The sequence below is a fragment of the Urocampus carinirostris genome, chromosome 6 (genome assembly GCF_059441175.1).
Source record: "Urocampus carinirostris isolate Australia breed hairy pipefish chromosome 6, RoL_Ucar_1.0, whole genome shotgun sequence".
NCBI classification, from domain to species: domain Eukaryota; kingdom Metazoa; phylum Chordata; class Actinopteri; order Syngnathiformes; family Syngnathidae; genus Urocampus; species Urocampus carinirostris.
In genome coordinates, this window is record NC_142354.1 from 15,681,101 (window position 1) to 15,705,380 (window position 24,280).

Here is a 24,280-nt window from a genome sequence, read left to right on the forward strand (position 1 = left end):
TCTCTTTCACTCCCTCTGCCTCTTTTTCTATTTCTTTGTTTCTACTTGTCTCTTCCTCACTCTGTGTCTTTTTACCTTATTTTGGTCTCTCTTCATTTTTTTTCCTTTTCTCCCTCTTTTTCTCTTTGGATTTCTTTCTTTCATCACTCTCTCACTATTTCCTTTTTTATCTTGTTTCTCTTTCTCTCCTTCTATTTCTCTTTCGATTTCTTTTTTCCGCTCTCTTTCTTTCCCCACTCTCTCACTATTACCCTTTTAATCTCTTTTGTTTCTCACATTCTCTGCCTCTTTCTCTCTTTTTCACTCTCTGTCTCTCTCTCTCTTTCACTCCCTCTGTCTCTCATTTTCCCTTTCTTTGTTTCTCTTTGTCTCTTCCTCTCTCTGTGTCTTTTCACCTTATTTTGCTCTCTCTTCCTGCTCTCTCTTGACACTGCATTTTTTTGAACAAACTCTAAAATAACTTGCAATTTAATCAATAAAGATTCACAGTAAATATATTTATGAGCACATTTTTTATGTCCTTCTTCATTTGAGGCGACTGAAAGCCCACTGGAGCAAATATTAGGTGGGGGTCTTGCAGATCAATCTTGCAGGATTGGAGGGCCACAGCAGGTTGCCTTGAATGAATGTACCGGCATTGGAAGCCAGCAGAGGGATAACGGCTGCCGTTCGTTTGCAAAAAAATTCAAAATGAAAGGAACTTGACTCGGTTTCGTGCTGTGCGATCTCTCACCGAGCCTTCTTGCCAAGTAAGCGAGGTATCGAAGAAAACAAAACATGTCATGTTACGGACTAAAGATGCGGAACGCGTATAATCACCAGGATTCTTTTCTTTTGTCAGTTTTTGATGGTGTCCTGGAGAGACAACCTGAGGGCCTATTTTCATCAATCATGGTTAATTCTTCCTGTAATACACTTTTATCTCACTTTTAGGGAATGTAATGGCGAACATATAACCAAAACCACTTCGTCTTGCATTTGTTGGGAATGTATTACAACTTAAACCATTCCGTCTTTGTATTTGTTGTGAATGTAATCGAACGGTAATGCACGCCGTATACAAATCACTTTTGAGCAGGTAACATGTTTATTTTGCCTTTTTCTATTCAAATCGCTCGTATTGAAACTGTTATGCACTCTACCATAAAGCTTATTTCTGCATAATAAGCTTTACGGTAGAGTGCATAACAGTTCTCAAAAGTGATTTATATACGTTGAGCATTACCGTTCGATTACCTTCACAACAAAAACAAAGACGGAATGGTTTAAGTCAGGGGTCGGGAACCTTTTTGACTCAAAGAGCCATGAAAGCAAAAAATATTAATTTTATTTTGGGAAAGAGCCACACCATATATTATGAGACAAATTTACTAAATTGCTAAACCCGCGCCCCAGACAAAAGCTTAGTCTTCAGCACATTTATTTTTGATGATTTGATAAAAATTATGAAAAGAGAATAATGCCAGAGCCCCTGTCCCAAATTCAACAAGCAGACCACTTTAAACTTGTCTCTTTCTTGCAATTACTCAAGATCGGTTAAACTCCTTTTGACCCTTTTTTTCATACATATTGGTTTCAAAACCAGATGCAAGCATTTATTTTGTAAAAACGTCACAACGTTCTGAGAATAGGGAGCCTTATGTGCTTACCTTTGGCGAGAGATGGGAGGGAATGCTTGTACTTTTTGCATAGCTCCACCCATCCCTCCCACTCACCCAATCAAATGACTAAGTTCTCTTCCGGTGTTTTGGCGTATTTACAGTTCTGTGGATTCATCATAAAGTATCTGAACACTGAACACAGATTATATAGTGAACTTTTAAATAAAGGATTCTTTAGCCTTGTACAGCCAAAACGAGTTTTTTTTCCCCCTTTTTTTGTGTGACACCTTGACTGTAAATTGTAGTGAAAAACGAGCCCTATATATACTGCGAAGTGTTTCCATAGCATTTAGCTTTGGTTTGGCTTTACGTGTACCTGAATAGGATAGACAATCCCGGTTTTGAACAAGATGGAGAAATTTTGCATGCAATCAAATTGGTCTCTGAACCACAGATACTCATAGAAAGAGCCATATAAGGCTCGCGAGCCATAGGTTCCCGACCCCTGGTTTAAGTTGTATTATATTCCCAAAAAATGCAAGACGAAGTGGATTTGGTTATATGTTCGCCATTACATTCCCTAAAAGTGAGATAAAACGAGGTAAAAGTGGTTGTAGTAGCGAGGGGATGCAAATCTCGGCAGGGATGCATTTCTCGGCATGACACCGGGCTGTAGAAATCATAACCGCTCGAGACACAGTCCCGTGAAGATCAAGATTTCAAGCTATGGCACCGAAGAAGCCAATATGTTATTATTGTAATAGTTTTTCATTTTGATTTTATTATCTTGTTATGAAATGAAAAGAAATGTCAAGAAATAAAAATGGATTAAGACGAGGTCACTACGGTGACGGGGATCCGTGTCTACCCCTTGACGGCTCGAGCACAACTGACGTGTGCTAGGCAAATCGCGCTGTATATACGCGGAGAAAGGCGTTTGACCGTCACACGCATAACACGCTAATTTCACGTAATAACACCGCGATACAGGTGCAGAACATGCTATGACCGTGCTCCACCCACGATTACCCGCTGAAATTTCGGGTCCTACCCATGTGTAACCACGCCCTGGCCGCGGCCAGAGCACGTCGTTCCGCGTCATTTCCGCGTCATTACCTCGTGTGCCGCCCGCGGTTAACACGTGCTCAAAGTTTTGAGCAGCTCAAAACCTTTTCGCGCGGCCAACCGCGTGTGAATTTCCGACCGCGTGTAAAGCACTGCTGTATCTCGTCTATATGGCGATCTCAAAGCGTACAACATCGTCTGCTTCACGGGCAGAAATTTCTGGCCGTGATTCAGCCTCGATACGCCCTTGAAAGGCTTGGTGACCGGGTCCTAGAGTTTTGAGCAGCGCAAAAGGCAGAAATTTCTGGCCGTGATTCAGACGCAAACGGCTGTGTGACCGGGCCCTTAGGAAGGAGATAATTTTAGTTTGGGTTGTTTGTCTTTGTGTCCCGTGCACTGCCATTTTGAGAGCTTTTTAGGATGAAATATCAAACAATACTTCCTCTTTTTTTTTGGGGGGGGGGGGGGGGGGGGGGGATGGGGGGCAATTAAACGTGCATATCTGGACTATGAATGTAAACAAAATAAAAAGTTTTAAACGGTAGATACAGACATTTTTTTTCGGGAAGTTGAAAAATATCCAGACATTGCTTTTAGATTTTGTATTGTCCACCTTTTTCAGAGTACAGGACAGTACTGTAGTGCTTCTTTCCACCGCTTCGTACTTCGTGTGTAAACATTCTTTACTCTATCTCTGTCGCGCCAAGAACTTTGACATTTTTATGGTTTAATCTTTTATGGTTTATCTTGTGGATCCATTCAATATGGTTGGTGTAAATTGTGAAGAAGAGGCGAGTTGTTTTTTGAAATTAAAGTGGAATAAGAAAGCTTGATGCGGTTGAGAAAATGGTCGGATCGCTTTTTTTCGTCCATTTTTTACCATGGAGGAGGAAGTCGCCTAACTGTTGAAGCCCATCTTCCAAAAGTAAGTTAAACTTAACTTTATTATCTTTTTAGAGCAAGGTCTCTCCAGCAGTGTGTGCAAACCTGGTGAAAGACTACAGGAAACGTTTGACCTCTGTAATAGCAATCTAAAGCTGCTGTACCAAAAATTTACATTCATTTTCTCAGGTGTTCAAATACTTATTTGCAGCTATATCACACAAATAAATAATCGTAAAAAAAATAAATAATAAAAATCGTGCATTGTGATTTTTGGATTTTTCTTTTTAGTTTATCCCCATCACAGTGGACATGCACCTACGATGAACATTTTAGACCCCTCCATGATTTCTAAGTGGGAGGAATAGCAAAATAGGGTGTTCAAATACTTATTTTTTTCACTGTATATAATGTACTGAACTTGTACCAAAGTCTCTATCCAACCATCTGACTCTGGATTCCTGTTGAGAAATATGTCGAAGTTAAATTTGATCTCTGAACCATACGTACTCATTAAAAAAGCCATATATAGGTGGGAGCCATAGATTCCCACTCCATACTGTAAAATGACAACACAATAAAAAAAAGACTATTCATAACCCGTGATGCGTGATGACGAAACTGAATGGCAACAAACAATAATGAGCCAAATGTTCCGCTTGGGTTCAGCAGGCTGAAAAGGACCATTGCAGCAACCAAGTGATGAAATCAGCGCTCCATCAAACAGTGATAAAGTCCTGAAATCGTGTTGATAAGTTGTTTGTTAATTAGATTAAAGCACAGAAAATACTTATACTACAATCCAGCCAGGTTTGAGATCCTGCAAGTCAAATCTAGCAAGGGTCCCGTTATTGGATGCTTCTGACAAATTGTCCAATGTGATTATCTTAAGGTTTAGAGTAGGCTATGCTAAGTTATTATACTTTCACAAAATTAAATTTGAAGAAAAAATGTTTTAGCAATTGTAGGTATTTAAATAACACTTGTAGTTAATATCCTTTATAATGTGTATATGTTAAATATATTGGTAAGTAAGGATTTGCTGTACATTTTTACTTAGTTCAAGTTAGGACAAGCTAATTTTCCTTTTTTTTTCAGCATAATCAAAAAAAGAGTAGCGCTTTTTCAACACTCACTTGTTTTTTTAACTTTTGAATTGCTTTTCTCCACTTACAGTCAATTTAAGATTGCATAGGATGCCAGTTTGTCACTCTGGCTCTTATTCTCGAAAAAAATGTTCGTATATACCGTTTTTTGTATTTCGAAAGTTGGTAAGTAGGGGAGTGTCTGTACCGCTAATCAAGCAGATTGTCAAGTGTCTCGATAAAAGATTAGCATAGGTTATCAAACTATTCCAAAGAGAAGGGTGCTTCAAAACCAATTCTTCGTCCCCAATTGTTTGGGGAAAATACCAGAGCTGTTTATTATAGAAATTAATTTGCAATTTTGAGCAAATACCGCACTTCATGATGTCTCCATCTCTTGCGTTCTAAATGGATTGACATTAAAAATCAGTACCTTTACTTTGCCAAGAATGCTCAGCGATATTTGTAGACGCCTATTTCTGCACTCCATTATGAAAAGATCACTGGTCCAGTGAGCTTTGCCCTCCGTCTAATTACAGTGTCAAGATCCGACTCGCGGGTTCTTGATTAAACACATCGTCCAAGAAGCAGACGAGCCTGGGATGATCCTCGACTGCGTGCGCTGCAGAAAATCCAGAGTTTGCCAGTCACGGACTGTCAAGAAGGCTTTAAGATCGGCAAAACTGCCAGGAACAATTTCATCAACTACGTCTATCATTTCTGGTGCTTGCTTACAGGACAAAATAGGACTGAGAATCACATTCACACCTTCTGATAAATAACCGGTTAATAGCTGCCACGACTTCCGTGTGTGACCTGCTTGGCTCACAACACTTTCAAGGTTTCCTGACACCATTAGCTATTTTCAGACACGTAACATCAGGAAGTCAGGTTGCAGCCCTGACAGGCAAAACTGCTAGAAATGTAAGAGAATTTTTCGATTTTCTGGGATGGAAAAAGACAAGGCAAACCAAAGGGAATATATGCATATATCAAGAAACTGTATTTCCTGCAGGGAAAAATAGCAACTTGGACAGTTTCACAAGAAGAATGTGTGAGGACATATGGTTAGGGCTGTCGTGAATATGACATATTCGTCTAATCGCGAATAATTTCTCTATTCACGAATAATTTTCACATTCGCTATTAAAGTCTTTTCGTTCCAGCCCCTATGTGACCAATCTTGACTGAAATGTCAAGGAACAGACGTCATTGAGAAGCGACGCACAAGCCGAAGCAGACATGTGAACTCAGTTATGAGGTCTTTAGGGCGGCGCAACTTTTAGTTTCAAGAAAGACCACGCAGCACTTCAGTATTTTGAACAAATTTTAGGTTTATACAGAGCGACTGCATTAAGGCCCAAAATACAGAAGAAGCGGTCTGCAAACTGTTTCAAGAAGGTGCCAGTGAAAGGAGCTAAGACAACTAATCTCGGACAGGATTTGGAGTCCAGTCACCTGGTACAATTCGCAGAGCTAGTCGGCTAAGGATGAATGGCAAACAAACAATCCAGGAGTTGTACATTATCAATTGGATATAGAGTATGTCACAAGAGTGAGTAGACCACTCACATTTCTGCAGAGATTTCATTATAGTGTTTAGTGAAACAACACTGAAGAAACATTGCTTTGACACAATGGAAGGTAGTCTGTGTAAAGCTATTAAGGCAGTGTAAATTTATTTTAACCCTAAAAAAAACCTTAAAATATTGCCGTCAATGACTAAACCCTCTGTGTAACAAAAGTGAGTACACCCTAAAGTGAAAATTCCTGAAGTGTCTGAGTACTTACAGGCTGACCCACCTCTTCAATCTCTGCTGATACCACTCCTGCAGCTATCTTTCTTAGATAGCATTTAGATGTGACGCTGGGCACACTCACTCAGATTTTTTGGAACATCCAACACGAGCCCTGTTGTAAGTGCATCTTGATTTTTTTATAACAGTTGGCCACTCTACTGCAGCTCGACTTCAGGGTTTTGGCAATAATCTTACAGCCTTGGGCAGCCTTATTTAGTGCCATAATTCATTTTTTAAGGTCCCCAGACAGTTCCTTGCCAAGGTGTGCCATTGTGGGAGTTTCAGTGACCAGTGTGAAAGAGTACACTCAAATTTGAACACATATGCTACCTATTCATATCTGGGACCTAATAAGAGTAACGAGTTACTTGGCATTTTGGGGGGGAAATGACAAGCTGTGCTTTGTTTGGCAAATAGAGGTGTAGTACTGACTTTTTTTGTTCGGGGTTTAGTTGTTGAAGGCTATATTTTTAGTTTTTTTAAGGGGAAAACATTTGTACTCTGCTATACAAGCTTTAAACAGACCCTTCAGTGTGCCAAAGCTATGTTTCCTAAGTGTTGTTCTATTTAACATTTTGAAATCCCTGCAGTAATGTAAGGGGTCTACCCTCTTTTGTGACATACTGTACGTAGAGTTTACACACAAGTCAGTTTACATACAAGCAAGAAAGTGTAAAATGGCACACGCTAACAGATTGTATTACATGGTACATTGTTGTTGAAATTCTTCCTTTCAATATGGTTGACAAACCAGCGTTCAGAGACATGCTGTACAAGTTTGATAAGCTGCACAACCCACCAGGCAAAATAATTTTAAGTTTACAAGTTCATATTCAAGACGATGGCATGTTAACAGAGCATTAGCTGTTCAATTGTGTTTTTTACAGTTTCTAAGAAAAACTATATGTTTACTTAGTTACATACCTCCTTTCACTGTTTACCAGTTTTTATTTTCAAAGCCTAAGAACTTCAAGAAAATAGACTTTGTCTGCTGCTGTTAGCTGTATTCGCTTTAAAGTTGTTGAGATATTTAAACTTATTCACTTTATGTGCGTGTGGTGAAATAAGAGTATGTTTTTCTTATCTATGCACTTCATTTTTGCACTCTGTTCAATTTTGCAATTTATTACAGAAAAGTTGAGTCAAAGACAATAACACCCGATACCTCTCCTGTGCATTGTTCCTCAAAAGGTTTTAACCTAAACCGCTGAAATCCTGCTCTGTTGCATTTGTTTTAATAAGTTATATCCATCCATTATCTGCACCGCTTATCCTTAGTAGGGTCGCGGGGATACTGGAGCCTATCCCAGCCATCCTCGGGCAGTGGGCAGGGGACACCCTCATCTGGTTGCCACCCAGTCGCAGGGCACAGCGTGACAGACAACTCACTTGCTCATTCACATCTAGGAACAATTTGGACCAGCCAATGAACCTCACATGCATTTTTTTGGAATGTGGGAGGAAACTGGAGTGCCCGGAGGAAACCCACACAGGCACGGGGAGAAAATGCAAACTCCGCACGGAAGGATTCAATCCCATGACCGAAGAACTGTGCTGCGGACGCGCTAACCACCCAGCTGCCATGGGTCCCATGGTAAATCATAATGATTGATTAATTCTTGACTTTTTTCCTTGACCATTACATTGATTTTCTTTAATAAGGTGTACAATTTGGTTTGTATACCGTAACCACTAGGATCCTAGGGGCACCATTTCCTGTGGTGTGTCTTGGGCAAGTACAGCCTGGTGGCGCCCATCCCTCTCCAGGCCAATAAATGTTTCCACCGGTCTTAAACCGGGGGACCTTTCGCATGTCAGTTGAATGTGCTCACGGTAACCTCTGCACTTGGGAAACACATGGTTTGCAGTACATGTTGTAGTAAGCTAATATAGTAGCGTATAATGCAGAAAGGATTTTTCGTTTTCCGACAATATGTGATCATTTGCTTGACAAATAAATCGTCTCCAGAAATTCTTAATCGTGATAGCCTTATGTAGGGTTGATTTTGTCAATGGCTAAAATTTTGGCAGTGGAGTTTGTCGTGCTCCTTGGCTAATCATTAGTCTAAGCCCGAGCGCTTATCTCATTGATCAGTCTTCATCTGGAATGAGCCGTCTCCTGTCACACAGTTCACTCCATAGAGATTCAAAGCTTGTCCATAAATTGCTAACGTGGTGATATGTGAAAGAATGATGCAAAAATGCCAATGATGAATGGTACTAACTAACTAAAAGTATGTATTTATACAGAAGTGATATCCTGTCAAGGTTGGCAGGTGCGTCTGTACGTCATCTGTGATCACAGAAATGTAAAATTAAAAATACAGAATTTACTGACGTATAACACACATTTTTAACCTAAAACAATTTGAGGTCTGAAGGTCCTACGGTAGTATATTACCGTATTTGTGCAATGACCGATCAGTCGAAAATATTGCTGACCACAATCGCGAAACATTGGATACAAAAGGAATCAAACTAGGGTTACCGCTGGACTGATATGGATGAGATACAAAAAGGCTTAAAGTTTAATCGTATTACCAGACTATTTTTAGTCACAGTACCAGTGGCAAATGTTAAGAGAATGGGGAAAACAGAAAGTTGTCCTGAAAGATAAAAACAAAAAAAGCATAAAGGGGGAAAAAAACTATTGAGTATCTGATGATGAATAACATTGAAATGACATTTAACAAATACATTGTACATTTTATGTTTGTGTTCATAGTTTACGTTGTCAATAAATGATTTTAATCATGGCCACTTACAATTAGAATGGAAGAATAGAAGAAACTTTATTGGCATTGTAACACGTGAAATGCAAAATGGAAGTAACATTCGTCTCTGGTACCATGAGTTAAATTAGTGTGATCATTGGATGAAATCTAATACAACCTGGCCCGAAATCCAGGTCGGGTCCCGGGCCCTGGTCCCTTACCTCTATTGCACACACACACTAAACGGCATGTTCAGTAAGTGTTTACACAAAGTCCCTTTTTAATACCGGCAAGCAGCACAGGATTATTATGCGTACAGAGGAAAATGAATATGACCACGAGAGAGATAAGCTCTCGGTCGACTGATAAACGCCCCGTATACAATTCACGGCTTTAAATATTAACTTGAGAGCTGTCCGGACAGCACAATGAGCAAAGTGATCTGTGTGAGCTATTGAGGACACGATTATTTTTTGGGAAATACTCCGAATGAAAGGATTTCAACATGGCAGTTTATGCGCACTTTCACAACACGGGCGACACTCCGTACGATTTCCCTCTGAACAAAATCTCCTCTTTTAACAATTGTGTGATGTTGCGAGGCCTCTATTGCTTCCACAAGCCCAGGAGGAGTCTGATGATAGCATCTGTGTTTTTTCTTTCACTTTGTTACTTCACTCGCTTTTAGTACAATCTGTTCTTGCGACATGCATCTGGAATTTGGAGTTGTGACTACAACGACGACAACAACAAAGCCATAAAAACAAGCAAATGGAATATAAAATATTTATCCGGCATAGTACATAATTCATGATGAAATGCAAAAGTATAATGATTCAATTAATCCACTGTCTTTTGGATTGTTGTCAGATTTCTAAAAACAAAACATACGCAATAATAGAGAAAATGTATCAAACTAACGGACTAATTAGTATGTAATACAACTAAGTGTTTCCCAGGCAGTTTACAACCAACTAACCAACCAACCCAACTAACTAACTAATCTTTCTTCTCTCAAATAACTGATCAGCCCATTACTGTAATAACATTACCTCAAAAGTTAATTTCTAATTACAGTAATCACTTCTTATTTAAATGTATGTTAGTTAGTGAACTAATATTTCATCACTCAATTAACTGGCCAGCCAACCATTACTGTAACAAAAGTTAGTTTTTAGTGAATTACAGATTACTGAAATTTAAGTTAGTTAGTTAACTTACTTATCAATCAAAAAACTCACCAACACTGTATCAATAGTACCTCAAAAGTTGGTTGATGATTATTTATTCCTTACTCAAACATTAGTTAGCCTTTTTTCATCACTCAATTCACTGACCCAACATCCATTACTGTAACAATAGAACCTCAAAAGTTAGTTCCTAAAAAGTTACTCTAAATCAGGGGTCGGCAACCTATGACACGCGTGCCAGCAGTGGCACGCGAGGGGTTAACCAGTGGCATGCGAGCGAACGGCAAAATAATAATGTTTTTATTTATTTATTTATTTATTTTAAAACGCATTTACCTGAAATTTAGACATCTTCATTTGCTCGCCATTTTATTTAAATGATTTACGTTAGGCTTTACGTGGGGTTTTCAGTGTGAGTTTGCCCGGTGCCTCGCAGAGAGACAGACCAAGCCAACGAAACACACGCGATTAATCAACGAATCATGACGTCTCCTCGAGCGAAAAGATCGCGCTCTCTCCAGCCAGTGTGGACAGATGACTGGGGCTTTGTGCAAAAAATGACCGTGCTGTTTTGTGCATTATGCGCCGAGAGCGTTGTACCTCACGCATCAAAACGTCATTACGAGACGAAACATGAACATGAATTCAAGGCTGAGACATTAAAACGCGCTGTTTCCAGGTACACAGACCCTAAAAACATTTGTCGCTGCTAAAAACACCACCACTGAAGGTATCTAACCAATTGCTCACTGAATAACAAAGCACGGAAAACCATTTACTGATGGCGAATATTTTAAAGAAGTGCGTGTTTGCGCGTGCGCATGCGTGTGTATGCGTGTGCGCGCGCGTGCCTTCTGCATTGCTGCTGTTATTTCAAGTTTTGATATTTTCTGCAACAAGATATCATTGATGAATGGTATAGTAGCTGACCATATTTATACTTCTTTTTTTGATTGTAGTTTATAGTTGATGAAGAATGGTTGATTCTGGTTAATTCTTGTGGTAAAAAGTTGAAGTCAGAATGTCTACAGGCCTTTCCACATGTTGTTCACATTTATATTTTATTTAATTGATGAACAAAAATAGTGGAAGATAAATACGTCAGTTATACCGGTGTGCCGTTGGAATTTTATCTTTCCAAAAATGTATTCAGTATTTTTGCACTCTTCAGAAGAGGAACTGTAATAGTCATCCATATCAGTAGGTGGCAGTAGATTTTTATATACTTTTAATGTACTCATTATCTGCTCTTGAGGTAGCACAGTACATTTAATAACTTAATTTGTTTAACAAAGCGGTTTAAGATTGTACTGTAAAAAATAAAAACATAAAGCACATCATTCAACACAGCACATCAACTATTATTTTCTTCTTTTTAAATAATATTTATCTGCTTATGAGGTAGTACAGCGAAATATTTGATATAACTTCATTTTCAAACATTTTCGACGGACGGTGTGCCACAGAACTTTTTTATAAATAAAAGTGTACCTTGGTTCAAAACGGCTTGAAAAAAATATCTATCCATGTTGTATATTTGGACTGGTGTAAAATGACAGCTCTGTTGGATATTAAAAAAATGTTGTGCGAGTCATTAATCTTGGCGTGGCACACTGATTTACAAGGACATTTGAAAGTGGCACTCCGCACCAAAAAGGTTGCTGACCCCTGCTCTAAATAATTACCTTACCTATCACTTCACCAACTGACCAGCATACCACTACTATATCAATAGTACCTCAATAGTTAGTTTCAAATCAATTAATATTTATTTAAATGTTAGTTAGTTAGTTAGAGAGTGAGTGGTTGAGTGAGTGAGTTATTTAGATAGGTAGTTAAATAATCTTTCATGACTCAATTGACTGACCAGCCAACCGTTACTGTAACAATAATGCCTCAAAAGGTAGTTTCAAATTAATTAATTTTTATTCAAATGTTAGTCAGTGAGTGAGTGGATGAGCGAATGAGTTATTTAGATAGATAGTTAACTACTCTTTCATGACTAAATTGACTGACCAGCCAACGATTACTGTAACAATAGTGCTGCAAAAGGTAGTTTCAAATTAATTACTTTATATTCAAATGTTAGTTAGTTAGTTAGTTAGTTAGTGAGTCAGTGGATGAGTGAATGAGTTATTTAGATAGGTAGTTAACTACTCTTCATGACTAAATTGACTGACCAGCCAACGATTACTGTAACAATAGTGCTGCAAAAGGTAGTTTCAAATTAATTACTTTATATTCAAATGTTAGTTAGTTAGTTAGTTAGTGAATGAGTAGATGAGTGAGTGAGTGAGTGAGTGAGTGAGTGAGTGAGTGAGTGAGTGAGTGAGTGAGTGAGTGAGTGAGTGAGTGAGTGAGTTACTTAGGTCGATAGTTAGCTCATCTTTCATGACTAAATCGACTGACCAACCAACCATTACTGTAACAATAGTACCTCAAAAGGTAGTAATTAGTAATAACTATGGCAAGTTATTACTAATTACTTAGAAACTACCTTTTGAGTAATATTAGTGAGTGAGTTAGTTAGTTAACCCTACATCACTCAAATAATTTACAAGCCATGTCACAATAACTACTCAATTAATTTATCATTTAAATGCTAGTGAGTGAGTGAGTATGTGAGTGAATTAGTTAGTTAATGTTTTATTATTTACTAACCAGTCTTCTTAAGGTACTGACATAACTGTCATCAAAATAAAAATGTAACTGACTGACCAGATGACCAACTATTCTTACTCGTACGAAATATTTCTAATGGAAAAAGAAATAGAAATGAGGTGCGATAACCCCGGTGTTATTCGACAGAATTGTCCTAGTGCACCTTACTGAGGTGTGTCCATGCATAAATTTCTTTTAACACTGTTAATCATTCTAAATCATCCACGGTTCAGTTTACAACAGACATAACAAACACACAGCACACGCAATGCCATACATAGTGTAATAAATCCCATCTCGTGATCAAATGCTTACTGCACGAGCGTGCTTATGCCTGCTCGTATGCGCATACCACCAGACTCATGCGGGTTTGTGCTCACATTTTATTGTGGCAGATTACCGATAAGCACGTCGTCTACAGTCACCAGTTAGGAGGTGGAGACCGTCTTTAGTACCCAAACCGTTCAATACTGATGTACTTGCATTGCAAACCTCAGCGTGACAAGCTGTAAACTACAAGCTAACAAGCAGCGGAACTGCGCTGGTAGAATTAGAGTCACAATGCTCGGATATAAAAGGACAATGCGTACTCTTCAGCACCTCGAAGTGGTGGAAAAAAAACAATATTGATTTGAAAAATAAGCAAAAAATACAAGAAATAGCATACAAACATGTTGTTTTAAATAATAGTTTGAGAAAGTTGGGAGCCTTCACTCTGAAAATGCTGGTCTACTAGTGATCCCAAGAGCCAAGAAGAAATCCGCAGGCACGACAGCGTTCTCCATTTGGGCCCCGATGCTGTGGAATGCTCTTCCCCCTGAGATTCAATCTGCAACCTCAGTGGAAATTTTTAAATCTATGCTTAAAACCAGACATGGGACCAAGTCACACATGTGCAAGTCTCAAGTAAGTCTCAAGTCTTCACCTTCAAGTCCCAAGTAAGTCCCAAGTATTTTTTTCTTGGGCAAGTCAAGTCACAAGTCAAGTCCCGAGTCTTAGATTGCCAAGTCCAAGTCAAGTCACAAGTCATAAAAACAGCGACTCGAGTCGACTCGAGTCCAAGTCACTAAGTCTCAAGTCCCCATGTCTGCTTAAAACACACTTCTATTCTACAGATTATGAATGACCCATATTTCACGTTGACAATATATGTGTATTATTTGTTACAGCAACATCTGTGGGGCAGCCTGGTCATCCTGGAAGGCGGATTACCTTATGTGCGGTCCCTTCTCAAGGTTTCTTCATTTACCTCATGTTGAGGTTTTTGAGTTTTTCCTTGCCCTACTGTAGGTTTTAGATCAGGGGATGGTGTAATAATAGTCTGTAGTTGCAATAACCTGTGGTCTGTGCAGCCCTTTGAGACTCTGTGATTAAGGGCGTCACAAATAAACATGACTTGACTTGACATAACATGAGACTCACATGACGTGTTTGTCCATAATCTTGCTGCTACATTTTAAGTCCCCATAGTTTGTATTCCTATGTGTGCTTTTTAGCAATATTTTTTAGTTGTACTATATAATAAAACCACATCTTGTTCAAATCTTTCGCAGTGTCCATTTGAATACGGTCACAGAAAAAGGTAGTCTCAAGTCTAATAAAAGTACTACTGGACTCTAAAGAGAAAAGACTATGTAAATACATTAATCAATTAAAAAAACAAAAATAAAACATTGTTTATACATTTTACATAAGATATATTTATGTTAATATACATTTATTTTAAAAGAAATGTAAAACATTAGGGACAGAAATTGATTTTTCTTGGGGGTTGGTAAAATATTTTCCATGACAGAACATATTTTACGCTAAGTCATACTAAAGGTTCAAAATATTTATAGTTATAAAACACATATATCAAAGTCGTGGCCCGCGGCCTGCATCCGACCCCCAAGAAGGTTTTCTTTGGTCCCTAATTGATGAAGATTTCTTATTGTGTCAAACACCAAGAATCATTGTGTATTTGTTTTCAATGTACTTTACTACTTTTCTACACTTTATTTATTGTAGCTTAGTGAACGATTGAAAACAGTTATTGTTATTTCAGCCCAGTTTTGCCGAATTAAAAAAATATAGGCAACAGATGGTTCTTGAATACTGGTCTCTCATGAAATATTCATGTAATGAGGGTTTTTATATCAAGGAATTGTGACAGAGTAATAGGGAACATATTTATGTATTCATCTAATCCTATTAGAATATGTTTGTTAGTATTTTAGTAGATTCAATTGGATTCACTTGACTGGTAGCTTATTTTTTTGGGCTCTTCCATTCATTTGATTTTCACAGTTATGTCCTTTAGTAGTATTTTCTTCTAGTGACTGCCTTTACAGGGTAAACAGAGTGATTCGCATTATTGTATATTAATTTATTTAATGTGTTCTTGGTTTTGCCCTATTTTCACTGATTGTCGTTTTCTCCCAGCAAACGACACTGTTTATAATTCATGTTATTGGTAAGGTTACACTCACGTTGCCTTGAGTTACATCATCCATACATGACAATAAGAAAAGAATAATGCACAAACTACTGAAACTGCAGCATGTACACAATGACACTGTGAACTTGAACAAGTTTCAGTTCTCTTACACGCGAGCACACGCGAAAAAAGCCCAAATTTCGTGCATGGGTCGGCCACTCACCGGCCTTGCCCTCCTCCCTGTCAGACCTCATGGCCCGGTCGGCTCCGGGTGGGCTCGGCTCCACTTTAAGGCCCGTGGGAGCGAGCGATCATTGCAGGTCGGACCCTAATGCGTATAACCAAAGCACACGTCTGACACGCGAGAGGTACGCAGCTCATGTGAGAGCACCAGGCCCCGCCCAAGGACAGGTCAGGTAACCAGGAAGTCAGTCTTTCTCGTTCCGCGTCTCTTTGGAGGGACACACCCGGCGAGTTACACCAGCCCCCGCCTCTTACAGGGAAACTAGAAGGGGGAGAAGGAGTTGGGAGGGGGAAGGGAAACTCCACCTAAAGACTCAGGTGACAACAGGTCAGGTGAGACAGGTACATTGACGCCACCTAAAGGTTAAGAGTTGTCTCAGCATGGAAGAGGATGAACCTTTACAAAAAGCGAGATACAGTAATTCGTCGCTATTATTTTTCACAGATACTTTGACTTGATGGATGGGTGGCCACTTAGAACTATTTCAAAACGCACCAAAAAAAGTCAAATGTTCAATAAAATTCCCCCTTAAGGCTGCAATAACTCAATTCAAATCCATTAAAAGTCAAGTCAAGTCATGTTTATTTGTATACCCATTAATTCCAAGGAGTATCAAAGGGCTGCACGGACCACAGACCATTGCAAACCCCAGACTATTATGACACCATCCCCTGATCTAAAAGCTACATGAAGGCAAGGAAAAACTCAAAATCTCAACATGAGGAAAATTAAGTTTAAAAAAAACTGTTTCAATAGTTTCACTTCAAAGTAAGGGGATACAGACTTCCTCCACCAGCAATCCATTCTTTGCTCGCTCATTGCTTTTATCCTTTCAAGATTTCAACAGCAACAATTCCACTTTCCCAGGGTTCGTACACTTTCTTCATGACAAAATTCAAGCACTTTTTAAGCACTTTCAAGACTAACTCTTCCCTTTTTTAAATACCTTTAAAGGAAGAAATCAGGCGCCGGTCTAAATTTTTGTGCTGTTAACTTTAACGACTAAAATAGAGTTGCTATCTTGCTGCTTGCACATCATTTGCGTTTGTTTGAGCTGTTCCTATCAATGATCTACGATCTTTTTGTGTCACTCTGCTTTAACAATGCACGCGCAGCTTGGCTACGTCACACTTGTTTAAAAACATGCAAAGGGCTATATAGATATTGGGTAACAATTAAATTCAATCCAGAAGAAAAAAGAAGAAAGTACTGAATGTAAACGGCACACTAGTGTGTCGCGGCACAGTGGTTAAAAATCAATGCCATAACGACTGACAGCAGGCGTGTCAGCGTCATTTTCACACAATTTTGAAAAAATGTTCTTTATTTATTTCGTGGTTGATAGTCAGAGTAGAAAGAAATATGGAAATGGCAACAATTTCAAGCATTTTCAAGCACTTCACTCAAAATTCAAGCGTTTTCCTAACTTTGAAAACACAATATTAAAATTCAAGCATTTTCAAGGATTGTGAGAATCCCCGTTTCCCCCTTTTCATATTTATACTTTGTCATCGGCCATCGTTTTTAAAATAGAAAGAGAAAGGGAGAGGTATAGATAAAGCAATATAATTATATAGCACTGCAGTACTGCTGTATCCAGAAGCTCTAATAACAGGCTCCTTAAGTGCAAGCTGAAATGTGCACAAAGGGTTTATGGATATGTGATCAATAAATGTAACTCTTTTTCTCCGCAAAGCACAAAAGCCGTAATCGCAAGCCGGTATTTGAGGCAGGCTCACTGATGCAACCCGAGCGCAATCATTTCTTTTCAAACGGCAAGGTCTTCATCACGACAACATCCAAAGCCCGCAGCGTTGTGCAAGGTGGCCGGCAAACACCTTTGCTCCCTGATTTAACCTCCTTCCTGTTTCCTTTAACTACCCTGATAAATCCCTGCGCACGCGCGGTCGCCACGGCAACGCCTCGCCGGCTTATTCATCCTATCCCGCCGGCGAGAGTGTGTGTACCTTTGCCCAGAGAGCAGTCGGGCGAGCCGAAGTCCATCAGGCTGGAAATCTCCGTCGGGTAGCACATGTCTGTCACCACCGACTTCTGCCTGTGATGCACGCTTGCGTCTGCGAAAACGAGAGGGATTCAAAAATCAATCAGGCGCGCTGGTGTAGCATTAAAATATGGCACTGCCCATATATTATCAAGATTACTGTATTTTCCGCACTACACGGCGCACCACACTACAAGGTGAACACCCCAAAAGTGTCTTGTGATATTTTTTACAAATACAAGGTTATATAAGGAGCATAGTATTAAAATCACAGGGAAAGGGTATGGTTGCACGAGAAAAAAAAGCACCATGTTAGTGAAAGGGCTGATTAGTCGTAATATATCTATTCATCTACCCAGTTCATATCCTTCGAGAGGGGTGACCGACAGCAAGACAAACACATACAAAAATAAAGACATTTTTTTAAAAAAAGAGGGAAAATGTAGCAAAAAAAACACTCACAAAAAATGTTTGGACCATGGCCAACCCAAATGCCCAAACAGCCAAACAAGTTAAGCACCTCGGCACCCAAGTTGGTCATGCTTTCGTCTGTCCAGATGAAGCGGGACACAAGAAAGGCCATATCACTCAGGTCAGGGTGACACAACACACTCTTCTGTTCAACAGCAGGGCCCGACAGCTTTCACTGGTTTACCCGTGACGCATCATACGGGTGCCCGGCCCATCCCTTAAAACGTGTCCTAACATAATATATCACTGATCATAATTGCATTACATAGCATCGGGAATCAAACCCGAATACTATCCACGAGACCAGGAGCTGGCAACGCAAATTGTTGAGATAGCCATTTTAATTATCTGCACCGCTTATCCTCAGTAGGGTCGCGAGGGGGCTGGAGCCCATCCCAGCCATCTTCGGGCAGTGGGCAGGGGACACCCTGAACTGGGTGCCGACCAGTCGCAGGGCACACAGAGACAGAAAACAACCTACTCAATCACACCTAGGGACAATGTGAACCGGTCAATATACCTGACATGCATGGGGCACGGGGAGAACATGCAAACTCCACACAGGAAGGTTTGATTTCATCACCTCAGAACTGTGACGCGGACACGCTAACCACTCAGCTGCCGTGCTGCCTTGAGATAGCCATATTGGACCAAAAACAAACAAACACCTGTTTGGTGCCACACAGAGTTAAAAGCTTAATATAAGCCTTATAAACACATACTGTATCTATCTATGTTCATCGGCAAATGTTAAGAATGTTTATGCCGTGTTTGTCCTCCTACAGTAAAAAAATAATTTTACATTATCAAACATTTTTGAAAAAGCGCCAAGGAGCCACTAGAGCCCTAGAGCTTCTTGTTGCTGTCCTTGCTCTAGCCCACGAGTGATACAGACGACACATAATAGACAAAACGGATGGGATTCTGAACAGAATGAAGGGAATTAGTATGGTTGTTTTGAACTGAATGAAAACAAAGACGTTCTGGGAAGTAATTCATTTGTCCTGAAAGATGTACATAAAATGTATCATAAAATGTCTCAAAAGTGAACATATGAAATTAAGTATTTGAACACCCAGCTATTTTGCTATCTATCCCACTTAAAAATCATGGAGGTGTCTGAAATGTTCATCGTAGGTGCGTGTCCTCTGTGAAATGTAAACTAAAAAGAAAAAAGAAGAGATCACAATGCAAGATTTTTTTAACAATTTATTTGTGTGATACAGCTGCAAATAAGAATTTGAACACCTGAGAATATGAATGTTAATATTTGGTACAGTAGCCTTTGTTTGCAATGACAGAGGTCAAACATTTCCTGTAGTCTTTAACCAGGATTGCACACCCTGCAGGAGGGATCTTGTCCCATTCCTGCACACAGATCTTCTCTAGTCAGGTTTTTGGGCTGTTGCTGAGAAACAAGGGGTTTGAACTCCCTCCAAAGATTTTCGATTGGGTTCAGGTCTGGAGACTAGCTGGGCCGTGCTAGAACCTTGACATGCTTCTAACGGAGACACTCCTTGGTTTTCCTGGCTGTGAGCTTCGGGTCGTTGTCGTGTTGGAAGACCCAGCCACGACCCATCTTCAATGCTCTGACTGAGGGAAGGAGGTTGTTCCCAAAAATCTCACAATACACAGCCACAGTCATCCTCTCTTTAATGCAGTGCACTCGTCCTGTCCCATATGCAGAAAAACACCCCCAAAGCATGATGGCGTTCTTCGGATTCTAATCTTCATTCTTCTTCCTCCAAACACACTTAGTGGAATTATGACCAAAAAGTACTATTTTGGTCTCATCTGACCACAAAACGTTCTCCCATGACTCCTCTGCATCATCCGAATGGTCATATGCAAACTTAAAAAGGGCCTTTCCATGTGCTGGTTTAAGCAGGGAAACCTTTCGTTCCATGCACGATTTCAAATCATGACGTCTTAGTGTATTACCTACAGTAACCTTGGAAATCATGCATTGTGATTATGGATTTTTCTTTTTAGTTTATCTCTCTCACAGTAGACATGCACCTACGATGAAAATTTCCGACCCCTCCATGATTTATAAGTAGGAGAAATAGCATAATAGCAGGGTGTTCAAATACTTATTTTCTTCGCGAGCCATACATTTCTGACCACTGCTATAAGCAATCACAGGATCTCTACCCAACATGTCAGTTCTAAAAAAATACCTTAACATCTTCCCATGGTTAACCTCAGATAGTGAATCTCCTTTACTCGCGACAAAGGAACACAACGGATAATCAGAAAACAAACAAAAAATTATCATAAAATTGTCAAGAACAAAGAAAAAGACAAAAATAACCACAAAGTTACAGACTCAATTGACCCGACGACTTTCTTACGTCGCCCACCCAGGGGACAAATGGAAAGTGAAGCCTCCCGTCGTATTTTTTCCCCTTCCGGCAGGCAAACAAGGCGCCTAAATCAAAGCGGCGCCGACATTTTTACTCGCTCGCAGCTGAACAACTTTTTATCTATACCAGCGCATCAACATGTCCTTGCGATCGATCAATAACTCCACACGAACGAAGCTGCGAGGCCACACGGGGGCCACAAGGGGCTCTAAAACGTACCCCAGCACACACACTTTCAGAAACTGCCGTCACACAGCGAGAGAGGAAGATGACGCTCCCGCTCGGAACTAATGGCTTCGAGTGTAGAGAGAGGATACTGCAAGTCTTTTAAGTCTTTCATTAGTGTTGCGTGCACGCCTCATTGATTTCAAGTCCTTGTCAAATGTCTTCCTTTATCTGCAAACTGTGTACAAAGAATTCAGCAGAAGTCTCAGGTCTCGATATCGCCGAGTTGACAATGAAGAAAGAAGAAGGGCTATTTTTTTGTGACGGTCAAATAATTATTGCATTTCAATAAAGTTAACTCCAGTTTCAGTTTTCGGGGTCTCGGGGAATTAGAACAAGGAGTTTGCACAGTTAAAAGATCACCCTTGATGAGAAAAATAAACAGCACCATGATAAATATGTCCATCCATCCATTATCTGCAACGCTTATCTTAAGTAGGGTCGCGGGGGTGCTGGAGCCCATCCCATGTGCATGTTTTTGGAATGTGGGCGTCAACCGGAGTCACCGGAGGAAACCCACGCAAGTACGGGGAGAACATGCAGACCCCGCACAGGAAGGCTTGTAGCTGGATTTAAACCCATGACCTCAGAACTGTGCCGCGGACGCGCTAACCACTATGCCAAGCTGCATAGAACCAAAACATTTATGATCTGCAGCAGGAGCTCAGTAGGTAACGCGCTCGTCTTGGGATGTCAGAAGTTCGATTCCTTCGTTCAAGGTACACTAAACCCCTAATGCCCTCGATAGGCAGGTAAGCACCTTGCATAGCTGACTCCCTATAAGTGTGTGAATGGGTTAGTGTGAAGTACATAGTGCTTTGGGAGGTCTTCAGTGACTTGAAAGCGGCATATAACTGCAGACCCTTCACTGTTTTAAACCAGCTTGATAAATAATTTATTCATGATGGTGCCAAACGCCGTTAAAATTGAAGTACGAGAAGAAAAAATATATGCATTTTGGAAAAATCAAAATGCGATAATAAGAATACACAAAATGACCTTTGCATGCTCTATCTATAAAAATGTAGTGTGTGGGAAATTAAGTATAGTATATTTACAGTAGGTATGGGTCAGGACTGATTCTAAGTATCAGTATCAGGGTTAATCTTGGGGTATTGATACTATTGAATTTTAAAATAATGAAGTAGAATTGACAATTTATGCATTTCATGCTAATTGGATGTTTTATTATTATTGTTGATAATATAAAATTAAAAAACTAAAACCAGAGGGGCCGTTTGGGAACGGTAAGAACTGGCTCTTCTCAGTGAGCTGAGCCAAAAGATTCAATATTCCAAATACAGCTGTCCTCTTTAGAACGACCAGTGGGGGTGATGTTTGTTTTTCTTCTTCATTTATTGCGAGTCAGACAGCCAAGAAACAAGACAGTGGCAATGATAAAGTTAAAACTTATATGAACTCTTTGTTGGCAGAATTAAACAAATAAAAACAAGCATTAAGGTAAATAAAATTTATTAGCATTGGTGATGGCCCAAACGCCACTCGCCCCGGCTGGGCTCCCGGCCACACTGCGCGCCCCCGTGTGTCTAGTTAACTTTAGTCACACAGGAAACAGATATACACCGGAAATGCAACTTCAAAATAAAAGAGTACAAAACTGATGAACGTACAAGACACGCAATTAGACTGATTATTGAACCGTTACTTCATGTGTGTGTGTGTGTGAAAGACTGTTTTTATATTTAGGAATATAAAAACAAATTATATTCACACAGTGAATTCTGAGAAATGTTACAACCAAAACGACCAACCAATCAGGCAACAATTTAAAGCATTTCCAAGCACCTCACCCACAATTCGTGCATTGTTCTGACCTAAAACACACAATATTAAAACTTTAGCATTTTCAAGGATTTCAAGCACCTGTATGAACCCCGTTAGATACTTCCTACCCTTAAAAGAAATAATGCAATGATTTAATCCATTTTATTTTGTCAAATGGGTTGCCACAATAAATAAATATAGAATTTAATCTGTGTTTAAGTAGATAGTCTACTTGGAAAATCTAATCAATATACTGTATAATTCGGACTAACAGCCGCAACTTTTACCTCAAGATATCAACCCTGCGGCTAATGCAACGATCAAGCCAATATGTGCCTTTTTCCTAACGGCCACTAGGGGCGCTCGAGCAGTAAAGGTAAGAGTGAGACACGGGAGTATATGTGTTGAGGAAGACGCAAGTTTAATGTAACTTCAAGCTTTGTGCATGAATAAAACTAGCATGAAAAGACCCTCATCATGGAAAAGGAGTCAGTCAAAAGGGGAGGGCTAACTAGCATATGGAGAAGAATTTTACGAGTCTGTTGATTGTAAACGGAAATATTGTGATAACAAGAAGCAACAACCAACAAAGCATAAATGTTTAAGGCTGACTTCTATTTATCTGTCGGCATTATTGCGCATTTTGAAATCAATATTTTACACGGTTGGATTCTATGGATTGTCCTAGATGTCATGATATTTTGAAAAACATTGAAAGAAGTTGAAGACGGCCAGGGGGCGTAATGGCGAGTTACCCGGCTTTATAGTTTTCGCGTATCGTGATCTGCATTTGCATTTCTATCTTGTTTTAGATGGATCTTGATGGTTTTTGGATGAGTATATTTTGAAATGGTCATCATATTTTAAATTGCAAGAGCACTTTCTAATGATATTGTCACAACGGATACAAGCAGGGGATCCAAATGCGTAACGTTTCACACAATGCTTTATTAAGGGATTGGGGAAGTCAGGGTGAGAGGAAAAAAGATAGGAATCTGGTGCTCGCTGGGCAGGAGGAGCGGGAAGCCTTTGCGAACAAAGCGTGTTTGGAGATCGGAAGAATTTGGGTAGCTGGGATGAACAGGTAGCCAGGGATAGATACAGCAAACAGAATCGGGCAGGATAAGGGTAGCCGGGACAGGGGAACAAAGCTTGGATCGGGGATCGATACAGGAAACAAAATCAGGATACGGGTAGCTGGAACAGGAGAACGTAGCTTGGATCTGGGAATGATACAGAAAACAGAATCAGGATAAGGGTAACCTAGACAGGAGAAAAGAGATTGGATCAGGGAACGATACAGGAAACAGGTCGGGATCAAAATGGGAGCCAGAGTCAAAAGTGCTTGCCTTGCATGCACTGAGGTTTGCAGACGGACTGAAAAGGAGTGAATGAGAATGATGTGTTTAAATAGGAGGGGAAACAATCAGGAAACGAGCGACAGGTGGGGCTAAATGAGTGAGCGCAGAAGAGAGCAATGGGCAAATCATGACATATTTTAGTGACTGGTGACATTGTACCGACACATATTTATTTATTATTTGTTAAAGGGTTATGGTATGTTTATTTTTAAAACTCTTTCTGTTTACCGTCTTTCTTTGTAAATATCTCAATGTGGGCACATGCGGCTTATAGTCAGGTGCAGCTTATGAATGTACAAAATGGTTTTCCCTTTAGAAATGTACTTGGCGCGGCTTATAATCAGGTGTGCCTTAATAGTCCGAATTTTATTGTAATTCAGTTTGAAGCAAACACCTAAAAAAATAAATTA

At 39.8% G+C, this 24,280-nt stretch overlaps 1 protein-coding gene across 2 annotated transcripts in view; it reads right to left on the minus strand.

Moving 5' to 3' along the window:
* The window catches only part of kaznb (kazrin, periplakin interacting protein b), a 198,297-nt gene that overhangs the window by 29,595 nt on the left and 144,422 nt on the right, over nucleotides 1-24,280 (minus strand). For both annotated transcript variants that reach the window (XM_088338051.1, XM_088338049.1), the window contains one exon: nucleotides 17,628-17,735. In XM_088338051.1, coding sequence (XP_088194177.1) covers nucleotides 17,628-17,735 — 108 coding nt within the window. The remainder of the gene's footprint in view (nucleotides 1-17,627; nucleotides 17,736-24,280) is intronic.